At 42.8% G+C, this 20,567-nt stretch overlaps 1 protein-coding gene across 4 annotated transcripts in view; it reads right to left on the reverse strand.

Moving 5' to 3' along the window:
• EML6 (EMAP like 6) overlaps nt 1-20,567 on the reverse strand; it is a 291,851-nt gene that overhangs the window by 23,864 nt on the left and 247,420 nt on the right. The window contains exon 28 of one of the 4 annotated variants that reach the window (XM_045979776.1): nt 1,282-1,296. The exons of the other annotated variants lie outside the window; for them this stretch is intronic. Within the exon in view, the coding sequence (XP_045835732.1) occupies nt 1,282-1,296 (15 nt within the window). The remainder of the gene's footprint in view (nt 1-1,281; nt 1,297-20,567) is intronic. 4 annotated transcript variants of the gene reach the window in all.

Consider the following 20,567-nt stretch of genomic DNA (forward strand, 5'->3'; position numbering starts at 1 on the left):
TTCATGCACAAGCATTATCTGAGTGAACAGACATTCCTGTGTGGCACAAACCATGCTTCCCGGGCATGCCAGCAAAAACTAAAACAGAAATGAAAGAGTGCACCAGTCTACAAATTCAGAAAGCTCATACCCTGGCGTCTCTGGGCAAACTCTGCACTAAAGCGCCTACAGAATAGGGAGAAAAAAGGAAGCCTTGTCAATGCTTCCCGCACACTCTCCGTGACTTTGCGAATGCGCCCGGGGACTCTGCTTGGGTGAGAGTGTGCTGGGGGAAAACTTGTGCTCAGAAACACAATCACATCCTTCTGGATGTCGCGGGGAGTTATGCACAAAGGACGCTTTGTTTCCGAATCGAGTTCGACTCATAATTTAGCCTAATAATTCCCAGGGTTTCTTGGTAGGGCCGCTTGCCTGCTGGAACGGCTTGCATTTTTGCGCTGGGGCAAAACAAGTTACCTTTATTTTCTGAGAAACTCTTCCATCAAAACAGGTTATGTAATCATAAGTGATAATTGGACCAAAGGTATTATTATCTGCACTGAAGAATAGGGAGCGAGCACATCTCTGCACAACGACACCCCCGGCTGATGTCATTTGCTGCCAAATCGAGCAAAACGGGGAGGCTGGGGGCACGCCAGTTCTCGCAATTAGACACTTCCTTCACATTAATTATCACTTCCCAGGACATCTGCTCTTTCTTCTGTTTTAGTGGGACTTTCAAATGAAATCCGTGGGTTTCTTCTTTCACCTAAGAATGTTCTAGTGTATGACAGAAGCAAGCCGAGGTCTGAGATGGGAGCAGGAAGACGCTGGGGCTGCAGCGGGGTTCAAAGGCAGAACTTGTGATTGAACGCAGGGCTGGTTTTTGGGGTACACACAGGTTGTATAATATGCTCCATATTATACAGTGTATACGGAGTAGGCATACAGGCACAGACACTGCGCATTTATATATACACGAGCTCATATATATATATATATATATATATATATATATATATAACATAGAGGCAATCCGATGCTGTTTTTCACCTTGACTTTCAGTTAAAAACTGAAAAGTAAAGCAATCTCAGAATGTTTCTTTCTTATTTCACAAGCATATGGTTATAGCTGTATTGCTTCACAACTGAAGATGAGAGGGGCAAAAGGAAGAAACCTGCATGGTGGCAAATTCAGCGGATTGTAAGTATAGACCCTTGGCGGCTGTGAATTCTGCATGAACGCTTAGTACTGGATGCTCATCGAACACCTGGGCTTTTCCAGAGTACTGCGAATACTTACTTGACAATTCCCTGCCTCCAAAGGAAAGCAAGTTAAAACACAATACAAGCATTAAAGGCTTCTTTCCAGGCATCTATAAACAGTGTTCGTAACATCAGACGTGGGAGGACCTGCCAAAAATCTCAAACGCAGCCAAAGGCTGGAGGTTTGGCATTCTTCAGCAGATCTAAATCCTTCCAGATTCAGATTCCATCGGAAATGTGACTGAAAAGCTTTGCTGAGGTGGGAAAGAGTAGGGTGCATGAGAACATTCACTCACTTTTCAGTCCAATAAACTCTTTATAGCTGGCTGTCCCAGCTGGCGCTCAGGACGGTAGAGCCAGGAAGGGAGTGAGCACAGAGAGGAGGCATGGGGAGGGGAAGAGCCTGGGGGGAGGGGTGCAGGTGGTGGGATCCCAGAGGGGTGGAGAAGAGACACAAAGGGGCCTCTGGGGGCAAGTGGAATTTTGAAGTCACTCAGGGAAATGAAGAAGAGTTTCCACTGGGCAAGAAACTTCAGGGAGACTGACAAAAGAGTAAACAAATTGGATCATCAGGAGAGGACGATGGACAGGCTCGAGCTCTGAGAGAGCAGAAGAGAAGCTTTGCTGAGGAAGAGAGAGCAGAGGCAAGAAGCCACGGGGAGGCCTGTGGCCTCGAGCACCTGACTGGGTGTTAAGTACTGAGGCAGCAATGTTCTTGTTCGGCCCTGGGGTGTAGGCTGCAACCCCCACCCATGCCGATGGGTAGTCCCTACGCACGGGCCCGTGACCTCCGTGGAAATGGCACATTCTTGGGCAGCAAAGGACCATAAGAAGGTCAATCAGTGCTGCAATCCTGTCGTCTGGTAGCTCAGCTGCCAAAGAGAAAGCTCAGGCTCACTTGGAGACGTGTGGGATATTCCCGACACAAGATCTCACCCCACAGAGAGCCCCCCAGAGGTGGCCGGGGCAGTGTTTGCCCCTCCTTGCCCCCTCCACCACCGGGTGCTGCTAGAGCAGAGTACGTGGTGACCTGAGGTGTGCAGGAGAGGGCTCTGAACCAAGGCTCTCAGGGAGGCGTCTGAAATGACAGAAGACGTGAGGAAAAGCAGTCGCACACACCCCCCCCTCCCGCCCCGGATGAGCACAACATGACAGCCAACTGCGGAGTGATGCTCAGAAAGCCGGGAAGAAACAAAGTAGTTGCAAACAGCTGCTATAAAGAGAGGTGTGGGTGTGGAGAAAAATCAGCTACATTTAGCCAAGTAATGCAAGTTTGGAATTGTTTTCAGTGTTGTTAATCAGACAATGTTCAAAGGGTCCTTGGAGGAACATAGCTTTCTTCGGATTCCAAGATGTGCCATAAAATGGTCCAAGAGTTTTTTGAAATGTCTTGGGAAACTAAGCTACTTTGGGTCCTTTTTGATGGGAACCAGCAGATGATCGGCACGCTGTTCAGCATCGTCCTCCAATGAGATCTATCAGTCCATGCGTGGCCTTCACGTACTCATGCTAAATTGTGTTTGCACCTATGCATTTTTCTGGGAGAAATGAGGCATGTCTTTAGCATATTTTCAAAGACCTATGCGATTTGAGAGAGAGAGAGAGATTAAGAACCATGCTCTCAGATAAATCCAGGCTGAGGAAAATTCTACAAAGCCATGGAAGATCTCATCATCAAAATAAAAGGAGCTGGATTCTGTTAAATATATTCCTCCATCTTCCAGAACCACCTGTAGAGCTGCTCAGTGGTGACCTGGAGTGGAAGGAAGAGAGTCCGACAGGAGAATTATGGGATGCCCTGAGGGAAGCCGGCCAACTTCAAAATGCTTTGGACTGAAGACTATAACAGCTCCTCCTTCCCTGCCTTTTTTTTTTTTTTAAAACAAAAGTGGGGATATAATCCCAGACTTGGCCGCTTTAAGTGAATCCCAATTTATTTGGGCAAAAAATGGAGGGCATAAAGAATAGAAAGGAGGGAACTGTGAGTAAAGCGGGCAGACTATTGAAGAGGCCACTCCCACAATCCAAGGGAAGGAAGATGAAGATCTAGACTAAAGCAGTGGTTGCAGAGAAGGAAACAAGGGGAAATTTAAAGAAATACTGGTTTAGTTAAGTGTTTAGTCTAGGGGTTGAAGAAGGAAGAAAAATTCAAGTGGAACACCAGTTTTCTGCCTGGGCACCTGGCTGGATGGTGGTACCAAGATTGAGCCAAGAGGAGAAGAGTCATGACAAAAGATGATGAGCTCCCGTGTGACATATTAAACTTTGGACATCTGTGGGCCAGGATCTCAAAAGAGACATGAGACTCAGAGATCCCTCAGCCAATGGATGGAATACATGAGATTATCAGGAAGAGAGTGGGAAGCCTGAGGACTAACAGCATGTGAATGGCTAGAAGGGGGGGCCAGACATGGGACACTGAGAAGAAATGAATGAAGAGGTAGGAGGAGGGCCAGGAAAGATGGTTTCTAAAAAGTAAATAAGAGAAGAATGGCTATAACTTCACTATCCAACATAGTATCCACTGGCCACATGCATCGCATCCAAATTAAGATATGCTCTAACCATAAAATAAACACCAGGTTTTGAAGACCTAGTAAAAATAATTTTTAAAAAGAAAATAAAATGACTCATTAATAATTTTCATGATTACATGTGGAATAATATTTGTAATATACTGGGTTAAATAAAATACATTATTAAAATTAGTTTCACCATTTCTTTCAACTTTTTAAATGTGATTAGAAAAAAAATCACCTATGTGGCTTGCATTGTATTTCTACTGCACAATGCTACTCTAGAAGAAACAGGTTCTTCCTTTTAACAAGACAAAGAGGTTTGGGAATCTGAAAGTCACCATATCAGTAGAACGCAGGGACAGAAGGCTGACTGGTAGAATGGGCTAGAGAGTGAAGGAGAGATTTGGTAAAGCCTGGATGAGAAGAGGGAAGGGGAAGGAAGGTAGGGGCAGGGAGACGTATGTAAGTGTCTAAGATCAGTCAGAAGATTTACTTATTTCTCAAACAGAGTTTGGTGGGGAGACGAGAATGCATTTCTTGGCTGAGGACATGGATCTAGTTTGGGGGGAGTGGCATAAGAGATACAGGAGAGAAAGGCAATGATCAGGGAGCACAGATGGCTGGGAGGCTGAGGTCTAAGCACCAGCTGAGGGACCAGCCTTGAATAGGAAGAGGAACTTCATCCCTCTGAGAAGAAAGGAAGTGAATGGTTTATATGGGGTGAAGGATGGGAAGCAAAACAGAGGAGAGAAAAAGAAGTGCGAAGATGAGTTTATGCCCAGTAGCTTCTGTTTTCTCCATGAAGTAGGGTAGAAAAGCCATGTGGAGGGTGTGGGCAGGAGAATGAGTAAGGGACAGAATTGTCTTTGACTGTGGAGTGGCTGGCAGAGGGAGCCAACCAAAGACAAGACTGAACGTGAAGGAGCAGTGGAGAGGAACTCAGTGCCGCTGGCAACATGAACTCTGGTGAGGGCAATCTGAGCTAGTGTGATTTTCTAGTCAGAAGAATGGAGGTATGTGCTGTAGGGGAAATACAGGAGTGAAGAACTAAGAAGGCTGGAAAAGGGGTATTCAGGCAGACAAAACAATGAAGCCAGGAAGAGCTGATGAGCCTAGAAAAAATGGAGGTATTAAGGCATCTAGGATGCTTTAATGAGGATTAAGATCAGGATTACTGGGAATGAGAAATCTAGAGGGGAGAGGTTTAAGTCACCGATGGAGAGGGGAGCTACTAGTGATTCTGGACCTCATGGCTGGCAAGAGCTGGGGTTAGTCAGTCGACTGCTAGTGGAACTCCTCTGAGACAGGAAGTTGGTAACTGACAAGGACAGGAAAGGGGAAAAGATGGTAGAGCATGACGGAAACTTCAAAGGAGGGGATGGGGCTGGTTAAAGAGTGAGCCAATATGCTTTACAAACACCCACAAAACACCAGACCCTCCCATACTTTACAGCCAGGGATGCTGTTTCAAGGGGCACGAATCATGTACCCCAGTAACTGCTTCTGTGAACACCTCCCCAGGTGCCACATCACAACCACACACCAACAGAAAAAGGGAGGGTAACAAGCCTGGCAGTGCCATTCCCTCCACATGGAGATCTGAGAGACGCTCGGGGATTTGACGGAAATATCGGCACCCTAACCCTGCCACTGTCCTGGAAGGGATGCTCCGTCTCCTCAGAAAATCGCTCACCCACGTGTGATGCGTTCTGTAGCTCCACAAGTCAACTGATTACACTGTAAGTAGGATTTCCTGGGTGAATTACTCTTTCAAAAAAAATCACTCTACCTCTGCACATTTTTTAATGATAAGTGAACACACTATGCTCTCATGAATGGCAGGTTTAATTCCTAAAATTATCAGTTACAGAGAAGTCATTATTTTGCTTCAAACAAGACATAAAATCAAGAGAAGTGAATAAGGGAAATCATTTCTGAAGGTAGCATTAAATTCCCTTAAAAAACAAACCAAACCCAATTATTCAGCTTTCAGCAGAGTTACACAGGCAAGCCGTAGGCCTCTGAAATTGTTAATTTCAGCATTCCGGGAGTTTAATAGACACCATAACTTCACATCCTCTCACATTGTTAAAGAACAGGAAACTTGCTACCTGCTACCTACTCAGACCGGCCGGGAGTGCAGAACTCAACAGAGCTAAGGGGTGGAATAAAGAAAACTCAGCCTAGAGAGAAACGCCCTGGAAGAGCAGTGACTCTCCTTACCCTGTTTGCCCGGTACACATGCAATCGCCATCCTGTGTGAGGGCTGAGCCTGGCTTACACACACCACACAGGCAACGACGAGTCTCCTAAGAACGAACTCTCAGGCTCTTTAAGGCCAATCCATTATTGTAAGTGGGATGAAAACGGAGAATTTGAGGCTTCAAGATAGGATGTGGTGGGTTTGACAACTTCGAGGGTGAATTCAGAAGCACCTGTTAGCAAGACCGTCCGTTCTTAGCAGCTCTTACAATCTGAGCTCACAAAGCAGCTACTGATCAGTGATGACAAAGGGCCTCTGTGAGGCCAGGGGGAGCGAGGAAAGGGAAGTGCCAGGCTGTTTATTCGTTTATTTCCCCATGGAGGGGAGCACTGTCCTGATTCACCAAACTTGTCATGCCTCGGGCAAACTTGAAATGGGCAGTGACTGATTAAATACAGCTTAAAAAAAAAACCCCAAAACAAAACAACTGGGGGGCAGGTTTCTCTCCCTGAACATAGCAGAAATGTTAGAAGAAAAATTTGACATTACCTAGAGATGATGGTTTCTTTCAATTCAGGGAAATCTAGTTAATCTTTGCAATATTTTTACACTTTGCCACTTGTGAGCATGTTCTTTGTTTCACTGTAAATCCGTGGACAAAGCAGCTTTGCTTTATTGAAAAATAGGTGTGATGGCTACAATAACACAGACTTTTCTTTCCCAATTCATTTTGCCTAGGGTTATTTAAATACTTGTAAACCAAACAGACATTTAATTCCTAATGGACAGACAGTAAGAAGATAAAAATCTTTAACTGAGAGAGCAATCCCATACCAGATTCTACATGGGTCACTCCGTGCCCCCCAGAGATGAGACCACCCACGGAGGCTAACAAAATAAAGGTAAACGTGGTTGCTGACCAAGAATGGATCTGTGGACCATTTTGAAGACATCTAGATGAATATATTTCAATATTAAGAGAAGCAGGCTCAGCAAATTCATCCATTCATCTACTCATTGGACAAATAGTTGTTTACCATGTACTGTGTGCACAGCACTACGTCAGGCACACAGGGAGAACCTGGACAGCACAGTGCTGACCCTTGAGGCACTGAGAGACTCACAGACAAAGCTGATGATCCAGTGGAACTTAACTATCTTGATACCATGGACCAATATAGTCAGGACCCAAGGATTAAAGGTGGCCATTAATTTGGGGCTGAAACAAAAACCAAGTTCCTTTAATGTTTCTTTTATAAATCCATGGTGTATATTTTTCTTTATAGAATTTTCTTTTTGCCTAAGTTCATAAATCGGGATAAACCGAATCAGAAGAGATAGGATAAAGTAGGAGAAGATCGATTTTAAGGCCTTCCCCATTCAGCTGTAAGCACAACTTAGGAAAAGGTTTGTAAAACCCTAGAGCTATAGTGCAATCTTGAGGTCATTTTGGTGCTGGGACCCAAGTGTTCAGAGATGAAGAAACCAACATTTACAAAGGGCTCAGAATCTGCTTCTAATTGTGGATTGGTAAAAGCTTCTTGGTTTCCCAAGGAGCATATGGCATAGATTGATGGTTAAAAATGTACCAGAGGGACTAAAATATTCATGTAGGAGTATGCATAGACTCCTCCTTCATAATCCCCTGCTAAGAATAACCTTGGCAATGTCGCCCCAGCATCTCCTCATACTGGGGAGCTGAGATGGATGAAGGGTGACATAACTTTGCACACAATGGAGGACTGGGGGAGGGATTCTGCTCAGGACAAATACGCCCCTCATACATGTTTGGGGGTGCCCAAACTGCCCTCTTCATAGTGGAACTCTACTGAGATGGGAAGGAGAGGGTCGCCCTTCAGGATCCTGATTTACCTGTAGGTCCCCGAGTGGGGTTACTGAGAGATACAGAGATGTTGATGGCTGGGGTCAGTCAAATGTGGGTGAGTAGTGCAGGGCGTCACTGGTGCCTGGCCCTGTATTGGGGACTCCTGGAGGCACCATTCATCCATCCACACGGAAGGAAGCTCACAGCACATATGAATGAGCGATGACCAGAGGAGCCTGGTCCCCTGGATCACCCATGTCACACAGTCCTTGCCAGAAAAAGGGGATAGTTAGTGCCACAGAGACTAGGATTAAGGGCTGTTGTTTGGAATTGCCTAAAGGCAAAAGCTGGGGGAAACTGACATGAGAGCTAGAAAACTGGCCAGGGGTGCCAAATTCTTAGAGGAAGAAATTTCCAAACTGGATTATGGATATAATGACAAGATGCCAACAAGATCTCAGACTTTGATACCTAGCCCATGGATATCAGTGACTAGACATGAACCTAAACCTTGTTAAATTGTTAAGGAGTTTATTCACTCAATCAACAATCATTTTCTGAGTTCTGGCACTGTTATCAGATTCAGAGAAAAGGCACTGTATCAGAAATTTTGCTTTCACAGAGTTGACATCCTAGCTGCGGGAGAGCAGCTTTATGAGAATCTCCAAATCTGGCAAACAACAAAGGCCTGTGATTGCTCACCTCTTAAGGTCTCTAACAACAGAAGTGGGATTATAGAGCAAAACCCCAAAAGGTCATCCTCCATGAAGCCAATCCCAGACTTGGCAAAACAGAATAAGGACAAACAAAGAAGAATTTGGCAAGCACAACAGGTAGAGGAGAAGGATGACCAAGGACCCTATCCCACTGTGCTGGAGATAACCTCACACAACCCTGAAGAGGGCATGCTGAGGCAAGATTCTGGTCAAGCCAAAGTCAGTTTCGCTAAGCTCATGTGAACATGTTGCAGTGTGTGAGAGTTGTTTTAGAGTGGTAATACCTTCTGAGCTTGCAGGCAGGCGTATGATCAGACGATCCTAAATACTTCGGTCTGTGTTTGGGGAGGAAACAGACTGTTAAAAGGTATAAAATAAGACCTCAGGAGAACAGTAAGGGGAGCCTCTTCTGTTTGGAAAAAGTTCTCATAAGTATGGGTGTCTGTTTCATTGGGGTACTCTGGGGACTTGTGAAACCTTACCACGGGCTAAGCAAATGCTGTTCGCTCCTGCCTATGTAACCACACTGATAGCTTGCCAATACTCCAAAATTAAAGAAGCTTTACATCTCTCACTTTTGTATTGTCATCTTTCCATTGTCGACACCACTGTCCTATTGTGATGACCAAGCAGATTGCTGTCAGAGTGGGATTAGTGCCAAGGACTCCTGCAGGCCCTTGCCAGAATGCAGCCAGCCACTTTCCAGACAAACACTGGACACCTATTGAGGTTTTAGATGTAAAAAGAAGCCCCATGGGAGGAGCTGAATGTCGCTTTGACTTTCACTAAGTCAACCCTTGTTGTACAAGTTAGAGACTCCAGAATCAACAAACAAGGGAATTTAAAGACGCCAAAGGTTTCAAATGTTGAAGGTAATGGTAATAGCACAGTTGATATAAAATTCTGTCATTAACTAACATTTGCTATAAAAAATGGCCAAAAATGGAGAATAATTTCAAATTAAAAATTTTAACTGTGGTGATTTCTACTTTAAAATATGTGAATTATCCCAACGAAGAAGAGCCAAAGATGAAGTAGCTTTACTAGTGAAATTTACCAAACATTTGAAGAAGAATTAACATGAATTCTTCTCCAACTTTTCTAAAAAAAATCAAAAAGGAGGGAGCACTCCCAAACTCATTTTATAAGGCCAATATTATCCTGATACCAAACCTGATACCAAAGGACACTGCTGGAAAATAACAGGCCAATATCCCTAATGAATAAAGATGCCAAAATTCTCAATAAAATATCAAAAAACTTTACTTAGCAGCACACTGAAAAGATCATTCACTATCATTAATCGGGATTTATTCTATGGACGCAGGGAAGGTTCAAAATATGCAGACTATCAAGATGATACATCACAACAGAATGAAAGAAAAGCATCATATGATCATTTCAACAGATGCAGAAAAAGCATTTGACAAAATTCAACATCCAATCATGAGAAAAACTCTTAACAAACTAGGCATAGAAGGAACATATCTTAACTTGATAAAGTTCACATAAAACAAGCTCACAGCTAACATCATACTCAGTGGCGAAAGGTTGAAAGCTTTTCCTCTGAGATCAGGACTAAGACAGGGTGTCAATTCTCACCACTCCTATTCAACATAGTACTAAAAGCCCTAGTGAGAAACAGTCAAGCAAGAAAAAGAAATAAAAGGTACCAGAATTGGAAAGGAAGAAGTAAAACTGTTTCTATTGCAGAAGACATGATTATATAGAGAGAAAATACTAAAGACTCCACCTGAAAACAATTAGAACTAACCAACGAATTTTGTAAAGTTGCAGGATACAAAATTAACATACAAAAACTCAGTAGCATTCCTATATGCTAACAACAAATTTTCTCAAAAAGATGTGAAAAAATTGATCCCATTTATAATAGCATCAAAAATAATGTACTTGGGAATTATTTTAACTACAGAGGTGAAAATCTCTATGCTGGGAACTGTAAGATCTTGATGAAAGAAACTGAAGAAGACAGAAAGAAATGGGAAGGTATCCCATGTTCATGGATTGGAAGAATTAATATTGCTAAAATGTCAATACCACCAAAATCCATCTATAGTTTCAATGCAATCCCTATTTAAGATTCCAGCGGCATTTTTTTTTACATAAGTAGGAAAAAAGACTCCTACAATTTGTATAGAACCACAAAAGACCCCTAATAATGAAAGAAATCCTGAGAAAGAAGAACAAAGCAGGAGGTATGACACGTCCCGATTTCAAGCTAAACCATAAAGCTACAGTCATTAAAACAGCAGGCTACTGGCATAAAAACAAACAGACAACTGAAACAGAATCAAGAGCCCAGAAATAAACCCAAGCATACATGGTCACCTAATATTTGACAAAGGAGCCAAGAATATTCAATTGAAAAAAGACAATAGATGGTTCTGGGCTCATTGGATATTCACATGCAGAAGAAGGAAACTGGACCCATATCTGATTCCACTCTCAGAAATTAACTCAATGGATTCAAGGCTTAAAAGTAAGACATGTAGCCTGGAAATTGCAAGAAGAAAACATAGCAACAAAGCTCCCTGACATGGGTCTTTGTGATGATTTTTTGGATATGACACCTAAAGCACAAGCAACAAACTAAAAAATCAACAACTGGGACTATATCAAACTAAAAAGTTTCTGTGTAGCAAAAGAAACCATCTGAAAAGTGAAAAGACAACCTATGGAATGGGAAAAATATTTGCAAACCATGTATCTCGTAAGGGGTTAATAATACACACGCACACGCACACACACACACACACACACATACACACATACACACACCTCATACAATCCAGTAGCAAAGGAAAAAAAAAACCTTAAAAAATGGGCTAATGGCCTCAAGAGACATTTCTTCAAAAAAGATATAGGAAAGACCAATGAAAAGATGCTGAACCTCACTAGCATGAGAGGAATGCAAATTAAAACCGCAATGAGATATCATCTCACACCTGTTTGGCTATCATCAAGAAGACAAGATAGATAGTGGATGTGGAGAAAGGGAACACTTGTGCACCGTTGGTGGGAATCCAAATGGGTGCAGCCACTGTGGAAAACAGTATGGAGGTTCTTCAAGAAATTAAAAATACAACTACGATATGATCCAGTAATCCAACATCTGGGAAATGTATCCAAAGGAAACAAGAACACTAACTTGAAAAGATCTTTGCACCCCGATGTGTGCAGCAGCCGACATGGAAATAACCTAAGTGTCCCTCTAGGGCTGAAGATAAAGAAGATGTGGTACAAAAAGAGTAGAATATTAGCCATTAAAAACACAGGAAATCTGGCCACTTGCCATATGTTGTCATTTATATATGGAATCGAAAACAAACAACCAAACCTGCAGAAAAAGAGACAAACTTAGGGTCACCAGAGGTGGAGGGGAAGGGAGAGGGGAACTGGAGTAAAGTGGTCAAAGGTACAAACTTCCAATTATAAGGTATGCAAGTATTCGGGATGTGTGATATACAGGACAGAGAGTAAATCTTCAGAGTTCTCCTCTCAAAGACAAGGGATTTTTTTTCCTTCTTTTTTTTGTTGTTGTGTTTCCATGAGAGGATGGAGGTTCGATGAAGCTACTGCGCTGATACATTTCACAATATACGTTAATCAAACCATTATGCTATCAGCCTTAAATGTATATAGTGATGTCAATTATTTCTCAGTAAAACTGGGAGGAAGATAGAAAAAAAGAGCTATATTGACATTTACCCACTGCTGCATGATAGGGAAATGAAGAAAACGTATGTGGGTACTAAATATTTCCCCCGACAGTAGCTCAATCTCGTAATTCTTTATCACTTAGAACAAAAACACGAAGGATGATATTCGAATTTAAAAGTGATTTTTCTAATTATATTGCGGACCCCTCTCTGGAAAACAGTATTTAATTAAGACACAAGCCTAGCTTGATCCAAGTGTATACAAAGCTTTGTTTCTTGAAACTTTACAACGGGATTAAGTCCATGTTACAGAGCCAGGTCAAAGAGCGGAGCATCTAGCCTCCATACACCCAATCAAAGGAGCACTAGGAGCAACTCTACCCTTATGCATCATTCATAAGTAAACTACATTACACTGGGGCTAAGACAATACAATTTAGGGGTTAAAAACGAACTCTTCTACCTCAGACATTTTCTTAAAGGGAGAGATGAGCTTCCCAGTCGGAGCCAGGCAGGAGAGGTGACAGCAAGCCCAGCGTCCGGCTGAGAAAGGGGAGACAGGCTTTAGCTCACTGGGGGACGCTGATTGCTGGCCCTCAGTTATGCAGCTTCTGAGGGGAGAAGGCAGGGGGAAGGGTTTGACGCTCTCCTTCTTCAAGTGAAAGGTGGAAAATATAATGTCATGAAGATAGAAACAGAAAGGGTCAATTACCACATTCTTTTCTCATCCCTGGGCAGCCAGCCAACAGCTGCAAGCCTCAGCGCTTATTAATAAAGGGCCTTGAATAACAGACAGCTGCCTCAGGAGCCACGAGGACGCAGCCCCTGAGCTAACACTCGTGCCCACTTAGAGAGACAGAAGTTACTGGATATTTATATGTCAGTTTCCACAAAAATAGTTCGCTTGGTACTTATTTTGTATTTTTCATCACAGAGTTGGGTTTTTGTCTGAATGCACGTTCCAACTAAATATATCAAATAAAAATCTCCATCTTTCCCATTCCCCATGCAGCGAGGAGAGGAGGAGATGGGGACAAGTGTGTCAAACAGGAGACATTTCGACATCAACTAGGAACCACAGCCCAACCAAGTGAAACTTGGAAGACCAATGGCTGATCAGCTCAGCTGGGTTTTACTAAGAGACCAGGTGCCACCTTTGGAGATATTATATATCCTATCTGTAAGTTACAAAAACGATGTCTTTGTGATCCACCTGGGTCGCACTTACCTCATGTCCAAAATTGCTACTGCACGGTAATTTAATCCATACCCCAAAATTGGGTATTGGCACTAGACATTTGTACAGCTCTAAGTTTCTAATTTGTTCTTTTTCTTCATGTGAACATAAAATAAAATCCTCTGGAGATGGGCCAAAGATGTTCATGTTATTTTTAAAGATGTGTGAAAATATAAGAATATAATGTGAATATAAAATATCAGTTTTAAAACATGACCATTCTCAGTGTACTAATGTTTTCTAGAAGTTAATTCTTCTGACACCCCTGGACAAGGGTGTAAAACTATGACCCATCAAAAATGATCCATTTAAAATTGCATAGAGCTTTAAACGTCTCTAATGATTCTTGATACTGATTTGGCCATATTTACTGGTATCTTGAGATGACTGTATACATCCAAAGGCATTTATAAATGATAGTGATTACTGTTCAACATTAAAATGGCCAGAGGTTCTTTTCTGTGATAATAATACTAGTTTCCCCTAGAAAAACAAACAAAACAAAACACAAAACACATATGGGCAGGATATTTTCCACCCCTTCGTGTCTATTCTCCACCCTTCTCTCCTCCTGCTCTGAGCCCTTCATGGCTAGCCTTTGACGACTGCATCAACAGGCGCTCTTGCCCTTCAGCTTCTGACTGGCTTCAGCTTGCGAGGGGCAACAGTAGAAGAGGAGAGGGTCGGAGAAGAATGCAACTGGGGAATTTAATCCTCAGAAAGCTCCTTGCTGGGACTCTGGCCAGTGCCCTTTAACCTTCTCCCTCACGTATCAGCTCCTTAAGGCTGTCTGCTCCCATGGCTAACCCAGGGACACAAGAGTGGTGGAGGGGCTACCCCAGCCCTGTTGTTTCTCCTAATTCCGCCCACACCTTTGTGACCAGTCCTTTCATTAAACGTTAAACTCTCCCCAAATTACTTCCTTTTCAGAGTGCTCTTGCTTTCCTGTGAGGGCCACAACTGACAGAAAGCTTTGGTCACACCTGAAAGACTAAGGTTATACCTCTCCCAGTGCACTAATTCTAAGAAATTCTATCTAACATAATGGGTGCCCTATATTTTACATTCTTTGAAGCCAACCTCAGACAGCCAGAGCCAAGAATCAAAACCAGAAAAGGAAAAGAAAGCTTTCTCATCTTTTAGATGACACGATCCAATATAATCTTTAGAAATACAATAAATATAATATGGCGCATCAAAGCATGACAAAAGCCCTATTAAAACAAGGCAAAAAAAGAGTTGAATTTTAAATATCAGTATACTTCATGATCTTTAAAAAAGTTGCTTTTTTTTTTTCCTTTTCTATTTTAGGCCTACAACAATTTAAGTTACCTCCAGTAGTTATGGGGAACTAACGGGCACTTACAGAAACCAGATTCCATGCTGGGACAGCAAAACCAATGATGAGTGTGGGACCGACCTCTTCTCAAAAACAAGGACAATTTTGGAAGTACACAATCGTATTGTGAAAAAGTCACATATACCAACCCAAAGAAAGGTCTGCTAAAGGCCACACAGTGGCAATTTAAACACTGAACAATGACAACAATAACACCATCAGGACTGGCTGCACCTAAAATGGTTATACTTCTGCCGCAAGAGACAAATAAAACCTATGCCTTTAAAAAGGAATATATATACCAACAGTAACCAATTAACCAGTGCTGCTCAGTTGATCATCAAAAAAATGAGGATGGAAAGAATGAAAAATGATTTTTCAAAAGGAAAAAGTAATTTGTTTCACTGATATGACTGACGTAGAGTATCCAAGTAGTTAGCAGTCTGAAATGTCAAAAGTCCTTTTCCTGCTAAGTTGATGCTATGAAATGTCAACTCTTAGGCCAGAGGGTAAAGGATAAAAATGGAATTAGACCTACCTAAAGCTTGGGCCTTCTCGGTGATGTCTCTTAAAGTTGACCTTTCCTCCCTGTCTGTGTACGGGCGTACTGGTCATGGCGTGGCCAAGCACAGAGCCAGAGTTTCTGGAAGAGACTGGGAGGAGTCTGGGGCAGAATGGCAGGGGCGGAGGAGGGGTAAGGATTCAATTCTTCTGCAGGAGTCACATAAGAGTTTCCCGTGCCTGGCAGAATCTTTACCCCACAGGAGCTTACGTTCCAGGAGGAATTTGAAAGACTGGGGGAAGCTGGTTCTTTCAGAAGACAGTGTGTTACTTCCTACTCTGTATATATCTTTAGATACATACAGAGTAACTTTTGTCATAACAAACACAGCCTTTACATCCTCTGACTGTTGACTTCTTCTAACATTCATATTATTGTAGAGTTGTGCAAAACATGCACATGACAAAGGCAGGAGTCCGTGACCGTTCCAGCCGGCTGAGGATGATACAGACGTGGACCAGAGACCCCTGCGTTTTGTGTCTCACTCTCTCCTCCCAAGTGGCGTTTTAAAAAACTATCCTCGTTCTTTCTTCTCCTCACCACTGTCTATTTGGCATGTTAGGGTGGTCAACATTACTGTTAGTCACAGGACTATGAAGAGCTTCTTCTGGACCTGGAGAAGACTTCATAGCTCTCTGAGATCCTGGATGTGGGGATGGACCCAGTAACTGATTGAAACTCTTTGGGAGGAGCTAACTGCATTTTCAATCATTTATGTGGGATAGTTTGAATTGGAGTATTTTAAGAGTGTGTATATGACAAGAAAAAGATGGTGGGCAGTAGACATGTCCAGTTGTGGGCTCATACAGAAATCCAGTTCTGTTAACCACCTTGGATGTTTACTTCTGGTAGAGGGGATCACACAGCTCATTTATGGGTGGGATATGACTACTTACCTAAACAGCCATAAAAGGCTCATATTTTACAGATCACCAGTGATTGGTTCAAGGATGGTTATGGGACCCACCAGAGACAATAGTATATCATCAAACATTTGTGAGGACTTGTCAATCAGAGGCAGTTCTTTCCTGTGGGACTCTAAGCTTCAGGCACTGCAGTCATTTTGCTACTTGAATTGTAATAACCAGAGAAAGCAGAACTGAGCTATGGGGAGAGAACAGCAAGATCTGAGTTTCCCTATCATATGACACCTAAAGTCACCCTACCCCTGGATTTTTGGATGTGTCAGCCAATAGGCTCTTTTTGCTTAGGCCAGTGTGGGCTGGGTGACCTCCCTGAAACTGAAAGTCATCCCTCATAAATTAGAAGACGACATATCAACTTGGCGTGACCTTGGTAAAGTGGTGCAAGAAACTTCTAGTTCAAATATCTACTAGGGTAAATTGAAATTCAATTGGCCACCCATGTGTGACCTAGCATGACTGTGCAGTTTTCTCTGTGTGTTGCAATCTCATTGGCCACCTGTGTGTAGCCAGGCTCAACCACATGGCCTTTGCTCTGTAAAAGTTTGTCTGTGAGGCTGGGAGGGGAGGGGTCACCTCTTTGTAAGAGACGGCCCGACCGGTTGGTTTGATTCTCGATGTCTGGCGCGAAATAAAGCTTTGCTTGACCTTCACTCTGTATCAGTCTCGCTCCTTTAATTACGGACCTAACATCTTATAGGCAACTCTAGTAATCTGGTGCTGAGCAAATTTCAGGGATTTTGTCACCTGATGAGTTCAGAAGAACTGCTTTTACTGAAGTGAGAACATAGTATGTTGGTACAGTCCCTTGTGCTGTTATGACGGTAGGTGTCTTGTACCTTAAATTGCTCTGAACACCAGCCTTCCCCTCCTGTTTTTTCATTCCAAAAAAGAGCTGACATTAAGCGTATTTATTAAGGAATAATTTTAAGTTTGCTGACAGGTGAAGCAGCCATAATATTGAGAAAACAGGGCAAAGTAGAAACGAGGCCAAAGGTTGAAAGCGAGGGGGTGTGTCAAGGTGAAGGTGGGAACTTGAGAGGCAGGAGAGGTTTAGAAAGGTTGCTTTAGGCCAGAGCTGGAGTCAACAGAGTTTGAAGGAGAGCACTGTGGGGCAGCCCTGAGTGTGCGGATGAGCTCTATAAGCATAGATTCCCCGAACTGGAAAAGGCTTAAAAGTCTTCCTGACTTTCCTCCGCCCTATGCCACACATGGCAGGTGAGCAGCAGGATTACTCAAGACTACCCAAGGCTGGGTTCTGGCTAGACCAGTGTGGTTAGGTGAAAGGGACTAGGCGCCCAGTGTGCTAGGGCAAAGTTGGAGTGGGGGACCTGGGTACTTGATAAACACCTGGAAGGGATTTCATCTTTGGTAGGTATAATTCAGTATTCTTTTGAGAGCAATTACAAATTTCACTGCGTTTTCCCACTTCTCAAAATATTGGAACTAGAGATCATGTGACTGCTGAAGAATCCGAACTCCCGGTGTGTTAGAAAATGTACAAAGAAGCACAATCCAAAGCCTTGCAGCTCTTTTAAAATCAAATAACGGGGCCTAATCAGAAACCATCTAGGACTACCTGTAATGTGAGGAATTACGAGATGCAGTTGCTTAAAAACTAACAGGTGCATAACCTGCCGCTGTCTACAAGGCACTGTTTTCACTATGATGGATCCTGTGCTCATCTCATGTTTCTAAAGTGGAAAAGGATTTAAATTGGAAGTAGAATTTTCTGAAACACTGGTAAAAGGCAAAACGAGTCCCTGCACCAAGAGTTTGTTCCGCGCTCACGCCTCTCGCAATTCTCCAGTACTTGTCTCCCGTTAGTCTCGCTGGGGTGTCTTGGCCTGGGTATTTAGAAAAAGCACCCAGGTATCTGCAGGTCTGCATGGGAGGGAACAACGAAGGGCAGGTCAAGAAGAGCCTCTGTGACTCTAATCAGGGTCAAAGGGAAGAGTGTCAGGGCAGACAGTCCTGAAACATTGGCAGGGAGAAGCCAGGCACTGCCTGACGTCAGACTCTTTGTCTGAGGTCCCCGGCTTTTCTATCTCTACCTCTCTCTCTTCTGCTTGGGATGCTGGAGTTCACAGAGTCTGTTTCTTATCCAGGTGAGGACTCAGATGAGATATTTGCCTAGTTTATTGTCAAGAGTCCTCCCCACCGCACTTTCCTTCTCTCATCCTGCTTTCTCACACAGTCTCTGAACATCCCACCTTGCCTGTCATGCCCTTCTCTCTTATGTAGTCCAGATGCTGTCTAGCATCCTATCTCTGAGGTTCAAGTTCCCCTAACATTACTGATGAGAACTGCTGGAGACAGCTTGTTTTTGGTTCTGACTAGGATTTGCTCCCATGGACGCTGTTGATTCAGATACCATTTGCTACTCCTCCCTCGCTCACTCCTTCCTGCTGTGGTCCAGCTTTGCTCCCAGCATGCCTTGCAGCTGGCATCCTGCTTTCTGGTTACAGCCCCTTCTGGGAACTGAAGCTGTCAAGACTTTTAAGTTACCAAGGATTTGCTCTGTATAAAAAAGCCTTGATTATTCCTCTGGACCCTATGTTTATCTCAAAAATGTTTAGTTCACTGCACTTTTTTTTTTTTTACTACACCCTGGTGTGAATTATTTTAAAATGCCAACAGAGCCCTGAAATGCCAACCCCTATATCTCTCAATACTATGCAGCATTTTTTTTCCTTTTGTATATATCAAAAAGTCAATCCCATGGCTGCTAATATACTTATGACAAGCGCCCAAACTGATGTGGTGAGGTAGTTTCCAAATTCTGGAGTTTTTAAGATTGAAAATGCTTAAAGGTCCTTTGTACCTCACTTCTCACACCTTTTCCTAAATTGAACAGGGATGAGTATTTTTACAGGCCTACCCAAAGAGACCTCGTGACAAGTGGAAGTTCAGATGAGCCTCTGCTTAGGTGAGAAACCAACTGCAGTGTTCGGAGTTGGGAATTTGCTTAGATTTCTAAATCTTAGTGGCCTGCCTAAGTCTCAGCATGACAAAGCACTGGGTTGTAGACATCAGCCAAAAACAACCTTGGAATAATAGCCAAGTCAACTCATTTCATAACAGTACATGACATTGGAAAGGTTGGGTCATTTTTCTCCCAAAAGAATGTTTAATTTAGACCAAATGTTTCTAAGGGTGGATTATTTAAGGGCGAGGCTTACTAAGGTACTTAGGTGCATAAGTTCTTTTTTTTCTTTATTCTCAGTAGTAGGCCCTTTAAAATTATTTTCTCTTTGTGGCCTTAGAAGAACAATGTTGCAAGCAAGATAAACTATAATTTATAGACTACTGCAGAAAAATCTCTATAATTCTTTTTAATCAAAAGAGAACTCTGAATCTTCTCAGTGACATTTAACAAAGATGCCAGGGATGATTTAGAGATTCATGTAGCAGATTCCAAATTTGTTTGTGTACAGCATCCCCTGTTTATCAAGCTTATTTTTTTAAGATTTTATTTATTTATTTGACAGAGAGGAGAGATCACAAGTAGGCAGAGAGGCAGGTGGGGGGTGGGGAAGCAGACTCCCTGCCAAGCAGAGAGCCCCAATGTGGGGCTCAATCCCAGGACCCTGAGATCATGACCTGAGCCAAAGGCAGAGGCTTAAACCACCTAGCCACCCAGGCGCCCCTATCAAGCTTATTTTAACATCTAGCAATGAACTGAAGCAGGAGGGGGAAATATTTCTTTATATTTACATTCCCACCTAATTTAAGAAGTGATAGATAAAATTTTTGAAGTAGTTATTATTAGGCAGAAAGCCACACTGAATGAAAAAAAAAAAAAACCCAACCTGAATCTCCTTAATTATGTGGGACCAGGGTACTTGTGATCACCTAACCCATGTCAATATGAAGAACCCACAGAGAATTCTTGAAACATCTTTCTGATCCATGAAATTCTTTTCAGATTAGAGTTTTTAATGAGTATTATCCTTCCTAGTATGAATACAGTTAAGAAACTGTAGTAACTATGAGCTTTTTTCCTAAAAAAATTGCCCAAGTATTCGGCTATTTCCCTTACCAATATTCACAACAGCACATCAAAAAGACCTAAAATGACATCTGAAACTCTCTTTCTATATAAGGATCCCAAGGTGGCAAAAACAAATTGGTTAGGTCTGGACTAACCAAACCCACCCGAACAATCTTGGGCAGGTGAAGAGACAATGACAGAAGGTACGCCAAGTGATACAGCGTGATGCACAGACTCTGGTCAGGACAGATGATTATTTTTCATGACCCACAAATATTCCTTCGGGACCTTAGATGCCCTCCCACCCTTCTACCCCTCTAATCAG

The sequence above is a fragment of the Meles meles genome, chromosome 15, assembly GCF_922984935.1.
Source record: "Meles meles chromosome 15, mMelMel3.1 paternal haplotype, whole genome shotgun sequence".
NCBI classification, from domain to species: Eukaryota; Metazoa; Chordata; class Mammalia; order Carnivora; family Mustelidae; genus Meles; species Meles meles.